This window comes from Rhamphochromis sp. 'chilingali', assembly GCF_963969265.1.
Source record: "Rhamphochromis sp. 'chilingali' genome assembly, chromosome: 5".
Classification (NCBI taxonomy): domain Eukaryota; kingdom Metazoa; phylum Chordata; class Actinopteri; order Cichliformes; family Cichlidae; genus Rhamphochromis; species Rhamphochromis sp. 'chilingali'.
Window position 1 is genome coordinate 44,435,187 of NC_137932.1, and position 11,087 is coordinate 44,446,273.

General features: G+C 44.5%; 1 protein-coding gene across 1 annotated transcript; it reads right to left on the bottom strand.

Annotated features, from left to right (window-relative positions):
* Positions 1 to 372: 372 nt before the first annotated feature.
* cd59a (CD59 molecule (CD59 blood group) a) lies at positions 373 to 10,793 on the bottom strand. The gene is made up of 4 exons (XM_080883035.1): positions 10,666 to 10,793; positions 9,449 to 9,550; positions 9,217 to 9,290; positions 373 to 1,422 (listed from the first exon to the last, which is right to left on the bottom strand). Exons 1-4 carry the CDS (start codon positions 10,724 to 10,726, stop codon positions 1,300 to 1,302), a joined length of 360 nt encoding a protein of 119 aa, XP_080739161.1. The 5' UTR covers positions 10,727 to 10,793; the 3' UTR covers positions 373 to 1,299.
* Positions 10,794 to 11,087: the final 294 nt, after the last annotated feature.

Sequence of the window (11,087 nt, forward strand, 5' to 3'; positions counted from 1 at the left end):
TTCTGTTCTGTAGTGAATTGTAGTGAATCTTGCCTCATGTGACTGAAAGTCTTTAAATATTTCACATTGAAAGAACTTTTGTGGTTGTAACAGTCTTGTTTCCTCTGGGTTAAAAAAATGATTCTGACTATGAAAGCTCAGCCACCGGGATCAGTCAGTTGTGTTGCCGATCGTGGACTAATAGTGATATCACACGATTCCTGCAGTAGAAGGAATTGATCGATAGATAGATAGATAGATATAGACGTCAAACCTGAGTCAGCCAGCAGGGGGCAATGCTGTCCAACTCTTCAGCATCATCATCAGCTTTTACAGAAACACAAACATCAGAGACTGCAGACTGCTCTGAAAGCAGCAGAAGGCCTTTAATCATTCAAATGTAGTCACACCATCAGAGATAACATTATTTTGACTTTATTTTGAAAGACAGGAGCAGAAACCTTTATTCATGTACACAGAGATGAGTGAGAGCAGCTTTCAGGGCTCGGCGTTAGCTTTGACTTTACTGAAGGTTTCCTCTTATGCTTTGTGCTTCTGCAAACAGCAGCAGAACAAACGCCACACAAATCATCATTTAAGGGTTTTAGTTTTATTTAAGCAGCTGCTTCGAGGAAGGCCTTCAGGCTTCTACAGAGAGCTAAACCTCAGTCACATATCAGCTCAGACGCAACGTTCAGAATCAGAGAGGCTTCCACTTCTTATCCATAACTGAACCTCCAGAAACCTGACAGAGAGAAACCCAGTCAGAACCTGCCTGAGAATCTGTCTGATTTAAGTTCCTGTCTGTGATGCAGAGACAGCCACAGGGAGCTGCTCACAACTTATTTTATTTTGAAAATCTGACTGAGAACCGCAGAAAGAGCTATGTTGAAGCTGTAGTGTGTAAGTGTGAAGTACACAAGTGGGTTAAAATGAATAAAATCTTCATGTTTTCTCACAAACACTGGCCTGAAACATCAATCACTCCCTCAGTGCAGGTCTCGGTCAGTCTTCAGGTGTTTGTGATGCGTCTTTGCTGAGATGTGACTGATCAGCGATCGATCAGGCTGAATATTCATGTTTGATCAGCAGCTGGGATGCTGCAGGATTCACTTTTAAACATTTATGGGAGCTTCGTGATCGATCAAAGGTCGGGATGTTGGATCTTTAAGGCTGAAACTGATCGATTAATTATCAATAATGTAACAAAGTGAGGAGGACTGGCTGATTGATCAGTGAGCATCAGTACTGCGATTGATGAGAAGCTGCCGTGGTTAAAGAGGACTCAGGGGAGCACCGCAGAGCTACTCAGGTCGCCCTTCAGTGGATGCACCACCACATGACCGCCAGCGAGGCCAGTACACCAATCACAGAGCTTGTTGCAGAGGAGGGGGCGGAGTTACACAGGTCAGAGTTGCAGCACTTGAAGGTAAAACTGGAAACCTGGAAGTAATTGATGATGTCACAAATCAGTGATCAGACAAAACACGCACAGCAGTAGGAGCATATTCATAATCAATACACTAATTCCTCCTTGTTAGGGTATCGATCACACTGGAGTCTGGACTCCAGAAACTTCAAGAACTGCAGGAACCTTCAGGAACCTTTAAGGCGGTTCTAAAGGAGGGTTTTGAACGTGCCAGAGGAGAAGAGTTTACAACAGCACTGCAGTTATGTGCAATGTTCCCTCTAAGCTGCGCGCGTGCGCAATTGTGCACTGCTGGCTCGGTCTCTGCGCACAGAAAAGCTGCGCACAAAAATAAATCTAACCTGAATTGAGATTAAAATTAATACTTTAACAATTCAGTTTTGCAGTGTGAGTCAGTGACTGGCTGCTCCCGTATGGGATCAGAACGATGCCACCTTATCCCAAAGTCCAGCCAATGATGCGATGCACATTCGTATATACGCAGCTAATCAACGTCGCTGACAGGCTATGACAGCGTCCTTATGTGCTGGTGTTTTAGCAAAGCGGCTGATGTGGAGTGAAGCCACGTTAATGACAACGTGTACGACCATTGGAGATGTGAGCAGGACAGACGAACAACTGACGGACAAAGTGTGGACTTTATACCAGTTTTTAAATTGTGTTGATCGGCCGCGTAAAACCAGAGTTATGATAAAATATCTGCAATGTTTGGTTTTCTTCCTGAATACTGTCGTTGTTTATATTTACTGCAGGAAGAAACGGTAAAAACGGCGTTTTATAAGGAAAACGCTCGAAAGCCTGTGAGCAAAAACACCCCCCCCCCCCCCCCCCCCCCCCCACACATACACACACACAAAAGGCATTTAGTTGTTAAGGGAGGGGGAAGTTTTAGGAGTGACGGCGTGTTTGAGATGTGAGAGATTTGAGACGTTTAGCACAACACAAATCTTGTGTAGTGAGTGTGTAGTCAGTGTGTAGTCAGTGTGTAGTGAGTGTGTAGTGAGAGTGTAGTCAGTGTGTAGTGAGTGTGTAGTGAGTGTGTAGTGAGTGTGTAGTCAGTGTGTAGTGAGTGTGTAGTGAGTGTGTAGTGAGTGTGTAGTCAGTGTGTAGTGAGTGTGTAGTCAGTGTGTAGTCAGTGTGTAGTTAGTGTGTAGTCAGTGTGTAGTGAGTGTGTAGTCAGTGTGTAGTGAGTGTGTAGTGAGTGTGTAGTTAGTGTGTAGTCAGTGTGTAGTGAGTGTGTAGTGAGTGTGTAGTCAGTGTGTAGTGAGTGTGTAGTGAGAGTGTAGTCAGTGTGTAGTGAGTGTGTAGTGAGTGTGTAGTTAGTGTGTAGTCAGTGTGTAGTGAGTGTGTAGTGAGTGTGTAGTCAGTGTGTAGTGAGTGTGTAGTGAGAGTGTAGTCAGTGTGTAGTTAGTGTGTAGTGAGAGTGTAGTGAGAGTGTAGTCAGTGTGTAGTCAGTGTGTAGTGAGTGTGTAGTGAGTGTGTAGTCAGTGTGTAGTTAGTGTGTAGTGAGAGTGTAGTGAGAGTGTAGTCAGTGTGTAGTCAGTGTGTAGTTAGTGTGTAGTGAGTGTGTAGTCAGTGTGTAGTTAGTGTGTAGTGAGAGTGTAGTCAGTGTGTAGTCAGTGTGTAGTGAGTGTGTAGTCAGTGTGTAGTCAGTGTGTAGTGAGTGTGTAGTCAGTGTGTAGTTAGTGTGTAGTCAGTGTGTAGTGAGTGTGTAGTCAGTGTGTAGTCAGTGTGTAGTCAGTGTGTAGTTAGTGTGTAGTCAGTGTGTAGTGAGTGTGTAGTGAGAGTGTAGTCAGTGTGTAGTGAGTGTGTAGTTAGTGTGTAGTCAGTGTGTAGTGAGTGTGTAGTGAGAGTGTAGTCAGTGTGTAGTTAGTGTGTAGTGAGAGTGTAGTGAGAGTGTAGTCAGTGTGTAGTGAGAGTGTAGTGAGAGTGTAGTCAGTGTGTAGTCAGTGTGTAGTGAGTCTGTAGTCAGTGTGTAGTCAGAGTGTAGTCAGTGTGTAGTGAGTGTGTAGTGAGAGTGTAGTCAGTGTGTAGTCAGTGTGTAGTTAGTGTGTAGTGAGAGTGTAGTCAGTGTGTAGTTAGTGTGTAGTGAGAGTGTAGTGAGAGTGTAGTCAGTGTGTAGTCAGTGTGTAGTCAGTGTGTAGTGTAGTCAGTAGTGTTGTCTTGTGTGTCAGAACAATGAGGCGCCTGCTGAGTGTTACAGGTGTTACAGCAGTGACACATCTGCTGCTGTCAGGCCTGCAGGTATCAGGCTGTTGTTCTCCTTCATCTCATAGTGGACAGAAATTATTTTTGGAGTGGCACAAATAATTTGTGTGGCATCAGATTTGATGCAGAACAGCTGATTGTTCTGTAAATAGTTTGAAATGTTTGTTTAAAAAACGCCTTGGCTGCATTTTTAGGTAAACAGCTGCAAAAAACTTTGTTGTTTGCAAAACTCAGTTATTTTTTTGAAGAAGTAACTATATCATTAATTGCCCAACATTGGTCATTATTTACTGTATTTTACAGACAGAGTTACAGACTCTCTAACTGTTACGTTCCCCTGAGGGGTCTAGGCGTTGAGGGGGAAGTAACAAAAAGTGTCCAGGTCAGAAAAAGGAGACAAGGCATGAGGGTTAAATTAAGGAGTTTTATTAAAGTAGCTCAACTAAAAGAGACGGACAAGCCGCTATCACCATTTAAGGAAAACAAACAAAACTCAGGCATTGGTCAATAAAGTACAACCTAAGTCAAAAAGAGTGCAGCTCACTAGCTGTAACCACACTAATGGCACTCTGGCCCAGAGCTCACCTTTCCCTGGGCTTAAATACTTTAAATTACTGATGTGAGTCAGCTGTGTAACAGGGAAAGGTGGCACCTCAGGCAGAAGAGGTGGTGGGACACGCCCACACAGGCACCTTCAGGAGGAGGCCCTGCTAACCTCCACCATCCAACAAAGAACCTGTGTTTTGATTCATTGCTGTGTAGAGTTTCTTTGACAAAGTGATTTGCAAGTATAACCTCGTGTGTGTGTGTGTCTGGCGTTAGTACTTCAATTTTGTAAATAGCTGTAAATAGATTTGTCAAGTAGCTATCGTGTATTTTGTTCACCTTGTATATATCCTTCACTGCAGCAGCCTAGTAGGCGTGAGAAGCCATTTTTGTTGATTAAGTTTTCTCCTGTTTTTCATTTAGAAAGTTAGGTAAGTGAATTGTCTTTTGTTTGGTTTTCATTTTGTGTAGGAAAGCGTAGGGACCATTAGGGAGTTTTGTTTGTTATTTTTGGCATTGCTCACTGCTGAAGAAAATAAATGGCTGCTTAGCACTTTAAAAAGATATTGTTGTTGGTGTTCTTGCTTGGGTGGTGTGTGAGTGGGCCAGCTTCTTGTTGCGTTCAATACTCGCCTAGACTAAGAACGTAACATTAATTAATTGCATAACTCAGTTACTTTTTTGAAGAAGTAACTATATAATTAATTGCCCAACATTGGTCATTATTTACTGTATTTTACAGACAGAGTTACAGACTCTCTAACAGACCACAGACTCATAATACAAGTCAGAGCTTTATAAATATATAAAAAAAGAAAGTTGTGTTTTCAAAATTGCAGTTGAAGTTATTTTTCCTTCCAATAGTGTTAACATGCTGCACAGGTCATCAACAAGATCTTCTTTAAATTTTCATTGTAAGTGGGCTGAAGCAGTTAATTAAAAGTAGTCTAACATAAACGCTGTAATTTGATTCTTTTAATAAACATGTAACTTGGATGCTGGCGTGACCACAGTGCTCACGTCTGCTGTTGCTCACAGTGGTCCAAGTGTCGGCTCAGGGAGTTTGTGTGTTCGCTCAGACACGTGAAACATTAGAGGGAACATTGTTTATGTGATGTTATTTCTTCAGAGAAATCTCGAAGAACTGAGTTCAGATTTGTTTTTACATTTTGGATTTTGGATTGTTTGTTCAGCCACAGCTCTCTGATTTTTACAGGTTTGTGAGGAGGACTCATGAAGCATAGACTGATTATTGAAAATGTCTGTGCGGGTTCTCTGTGGCGGTCTTAATCAATGGAAGTGAAAAAAAAATGAAGATGCCTCTTTGATAAGAGGTGAAATAGCTTCATGAAACATCTGTTGAGCTGTGACTTTTTGATTATTCGAGGGTTTTTTTGCAGTGAAGTAAATCATCTGCATTTGAAGCAAAGCTTTCTTTAAACTATCAGCAGCCTCACTTTAGTGTAAAATACAGATGGTGTGTCTCAGTGACGTCCATGGATGCACAGAGTTAGCTAAACCCTCTCATGTGTTGGTCCAGACATGGGATGTCAACCTCATTTTACACTGTGGGCCGGAAGTCGACCTTAGGTGGGCCAGATCCTCTTTATTTACACATTTAATGCCTGACATATATAAATAGTTAAATTCCAACAGCATGTTTGCATGATGAAGAAAAAAAATGCTGCTCGGATTACATTTACAAAACATTTTTATAGTTAATAAGGAAAACATGGAATTTTTCTATTATTTCATGACTTTCATGAACCGTCATGGGGGAGGTTTCTATGAGTAACAATAAACCTAAAAAACTTGTGAAAATACAGTTCAAAATTTAAAAAAATCATGCCCTTCTGTACATTTTGCAAAGGCTTCATGTGGGCATCTTAGCTGTGCCTGATTTTGGCCCCCAGGCCTTATATTTGTTACCCCTGGTCTAGACTCTGAACTGAACACTTCCTTAGCAGAAAAAGTCCTTGCAGCTAAAATGTCCCAGAAATAAAGAAATGTTAAAACTTGGACATGTCCTTAAAGGAAATATTTGCATCGGTATCCCGGCGCACCCACTGACCGATCCCACTGACTGGGATCGGTCAGTGGGTGCGCTAATGGAAACATTTTTTTGGGAAAGGTTCACTTCAGGCTTTTAATGAGCCACATGAGGTGATAACATTTGTTCTGGCGGGTTTTGAAAAATCTGCCATTTTACTGTGAAAGATGTGACTGTGCCACTGTAACACATCTGACCACCACACCATCCTGCTGGCCTCTTGATGGCTAGTCATTGATGGCTAACACTCTGTACAAACTGGAACAACTAACTCCGGACTCTCCCAAATTCATCCTGGGTAATTTCAACCACTGTTCCCCTGACAAGTCGCTTAAAGGATACCAACAGTATGTTACATGCAGCACACGTCAGGGGAAGACTCTGGATAAAAGCTACGGCTCTGTACCAGATGCATTCAAAGCCTCCCCCCTCCCCCCTCTCGGCTCAGCAGACCACCACACCATCCTGCTGGCCCCTGCTTACAGCCCAGTCATCAAGAGGATTAAAAAGGTCACCAAAAACATCAAGCAGTGGACAGAGGAAAGTATCCTCACCCTACAAGGATGTTTCGAAGCCACTGACTGGGACAGCCTTCTTTCTCCCTCTGATGACATCGACAAATAGGTTGACACGATGACATCATACATCTCCTTCCGTGTTGACAAGATTATCCCCTCAAAAACAGTCTCCATCTACCCCAACAACAAACCCTGGATCACCAAGGAGCTCAAGGAAATCCTTAATTAAAAAAACAGGACTTTCTTCACCGGCTCTGCACTGGATAAAAAGGAGGTCAACAGGGAGGTCAAGAGGGCCATAAGAACTGCTAAACTGGAGTACAAAAATACTGCTGAAAAAAAATTCACCACCCTGGCAGGGCCTCAAAACCATGGCCTCTGTGAATACTGTGGTCACCACCCCCAGAACCATCCAGGTGGAGGGCAGAAACCCCTCCTGCCTCCCTGACGACCTCAACGCTTTCTACACCAAGTTTGAGACGGACAACATGGCCCAGCTTGAGGAGTCCAGATCCTCACTCAAACCTGGCAGCTCTGCACTCACCTTCAGACTGAGGACGTGGTGAGAGCCCTCAGGAGGATCAGGGAGAGGAGCTCACCTGGCCCTGACAACATCAGCAGTCAAGTTCTGAGGCACTGTGCAGGGCAACTAGGAAGTGTGTCCTGGACTCTATTTGAACACTCAGTTGACAGTCACACCGTCCCCCAGCTGTGGAAACACTCCACAGTCATCCTCATCCCCAAAAGAAACAACACAAAGTCTCTGAATGATCTTCGTCCTGTGGCCCTCACCTCCCTGGTGATGAAGGCCATGGAGAAGATCATAAAACAGCACATCGTAAGAGCAACTGACCCCCTGATGGATCCACTCCAGTTTGCTTACTGTGCACGCAGAGGTGTCGATGATGCAAAACTCTTCATCTCGGACTCCATCCACAAACATCTGGAGCTCCCTGACTCTGCCAGACTTCTGTTTGCTGATTTCTCATCAGCGTTCAACACTCTGCAGCCTCACATCCTGGCCACTAAACTTTCCTCCCGATTTCACCTGGATGTTCAGTGGATATTGGACTTTTTGACCAACAGGACGGGTCAACAACTCTCTCTCCGGTCTCCATTCCACCTCCACTGGCTCCCCCCAGGGCTGTGTGCTCTCCCCCCTGCTCTTCATCCTCTACACTGATGACTGCAGATCCACACAGCCCAACTGTCACCTGGTTAAATATGCTGACAACACAGTTCTCCTGTCACTGCTGTCAGGCCCTCACAACACCACGGGCCCGCTCTGCAGGAGTTTGTAGAGTGGTGTGACAGCTCCAAACTTGAACTGAACGTGAGCAAAACCAAAGAGATGGTGGTGACCTTCTCGAGCAGGCAGAGGGATCTGGCTGCTTCAGTCACCACCACCATCCACGGGAAGCCAGTGGAGGTAGCTGAGGTGTACAAACACCTGAGAACCATCTTTGACAACCTCCTGAGATTCTCTGCCAACACAGAGGAGATTCTCAGAAGGTGCCACCAACGCCTATACCTCTTTAGGAAACTCAACTCCTTTTGAGTCAGCACAGCCGTCATGATGACTTTTTACTACGCCTTCCTGGAAAGCATCATGACCTTCTCCATCACCTGCTGGTTCCACTCCCTCAGCCTTCATACAGGAACAGACTGCAGCACACTGCATCAATGTGCTCTACAATCATTGGCCTGTCAGAACCCTGGCAGGTTTTCAGCCAACAGGCCCTCAGACAGGCAGCCAAAATCATCAACGACCCCTCTCACATTCTTCACCCCGCATTTCAATGGCTCCCCTCTGGGCGACGCCTCCACTGCATTTCCTGCAGGACTGAGAGGAGGAGGAGCGCCACCTTTGTCCCCAAAGCAGCTCTGCTTTTTAACTCCAGCCGATGAGGCCATTTCCCACACCCAGAAACATAAACTACTCTACACTCTTGTTATACTGCCGACACTTTACTCACTTTTAGTCACTTACAGTTATTTATTCACCTATTCAGTCACTTTAATTTTAAAACTGTGTATGTATTGTATATTCTGTGTATTTATTATCTCATTCTTATTACCTGTTTGTGCCCTGTCCTTATCTTCAACGTCATGCTGCTCTGTTGTATCTTAATTGCCCCTTGGGGATAAATAAAGGCTATCTGATTCTGATTCTGTACTGGTGTCAGTGGATGCTCTGATGGCACAAAGAGGAGCTTCATCACATCAACATCAGCAGCAGAACAGAGCGGCTCAGTCTGCGGGGGCCTCAGCACTGATGCTAGCTGTTACCATCAGAATAATGACTGGAGTTGAAAACCAACGGGTTATTCTATTCAATTCAAATACTTTATTGTCCCACAAGTGGAAATCTGTTTAGCAGCAAGGCAACAATAAGAGTGAACAAAACAATAACCACAACAACAACCACTTCCACTCTAACCCTAACATAGTTCCACTGAGGCTCAGGGGTTAAAGGTCAGAGGTACCTGGGGGAACATCTGTGCCAGCCGGCCGTACTCACAGTCCGAGTACTTCATACACTGACGGTACGTCATCCCACCTGCAGGACAGAAACATTAGAAACATGAGTAGAACCTTGGAGGTAAGAGCTGCTGGGCTGATTTGCATCCAGCTGGAGGATCAGACGTGGAGCCTCCAGACTTACAGAGGTCAGGAACAGTTCTATAGGTGAACAGGTAAAAGCAGGTGTGACTGTACCTCTCTCCCTGAGCGTGAGGCAGGCGTCGTCATAGCTACACTCTCGCTCTTTGGTGCAGCTGGCTGTGTAGTCCTTACAGCTGTAACAGCGGATGGCTGATCCTGAAACACACCACACATCTGGATTACAACATGTCCACTCAGGGCTCTGAAGGCCATCTGAGTGGGAACAATGATCAGAAACATAAAAAAGTGTTCCCTGCCTTCTAAAATGAATCAGAACCAAGACTTTCAGTCCACACTAGTTCTTCATCTGATCAACGTGAAACCAGCTCCAGCCAGGATGAGGGTCCAGGTCATTAGGGTCGTCAAATAATTACAGGTTAAATGAGCAAGAATCTTAAACACAGTCGGACTTTCAGCTCTGCAGACACTCCAAACATATTGAGTCAGGTAACAACAGGTCATCACTGACAGAGGCTGATTATTCCCATAGAGCCAGTTCCTGTCACAGTACAGCCTTTCTGTTAATGAAACGTTAACTGTAGACTCTACATGGACCTACAGCCTCCTCACACCTGACCGCAACATCTGTGGTCACATCTGCAGTTTTATCCCATCAATCACCTGAACCCGTTAACCAGACTCAGACCGATTCACCATCTGCCAAATGACTCTGACTGTATCGGAACTCGGGCTTCACGTCAGACCCCAGTTTACTCAGAACAATCAGACCCTGGATATGCATACATCACGACTTCCATTCCTTAACTTTCTGTTATCTGCAGTCAGAGAGCAGTGCCCTAGTTTAAAACCAACAAGAGTGTACGAATAACTGTTTCCACGTGGGACTCGAACTACAGTTTGGAAAAAGAGAAAAACGTCATCTTTTCTAAAGCTTCATGAACAAAAAGCCACATTTAATCTGAAGCTCTTCTTTTCAGCCCACAGTATCCTCATAAATGTGCAAAACCTTATTTCTTTATAACCATTTTCATTAGTTATGATTTAAACCAACAGCTAGCAGCCGCACCCATCACCCGTCCCACTCACTGTGAATGCTTCCTATTCAGCACTTTCAGTATCGTTTAGATACACAGGGACTGTTGAGCTTTTGTATTCAGTTTCATTTACACAGCAGTAAATCACAACAGCAGTCTCTTCAAGGCTCTCTCTGTTTTACAGTAAAGACCCTATGTTTATAAGTATATATGTATATGTTTAAGTATATGTATATAAAGTCTACAGAGTCAGACATGTGAATGAATCAAACATACCCAGTCCGATCAGAGTGCAGCAGATCACCAGACAGATCCCCAGGGTGCTCTTCATTTTCATCTCTGCACAGCTCACAAACTCATCTGTCAGAATAACAGAGCAGGTCCACGGCTCATCCAGCAGCAGCTCTGATGATGATGATCAGGAGGAGGAGCGATGACTGACTCTCATCAAGGCTGAGTGTAGCTCAGAGGCCACACCCACTGGATGGAGCCTGTGCCATCATCTTATAAACAATCACATGCATTATTTCCATGGGTCTGCGGTCTGCAGTCACCATGAACACAGGCGTGTCCTCAGTACCAGCAGTCACAGAACCTCTAGTGTCAAACGTTCGGTCCGTTTCTTTGGTGAGTTTGTTCCACTGCAATGTTCAAACTGACACGTTCAGCAGGAAGTTTACAGTTTGCAGTTTCTGTGG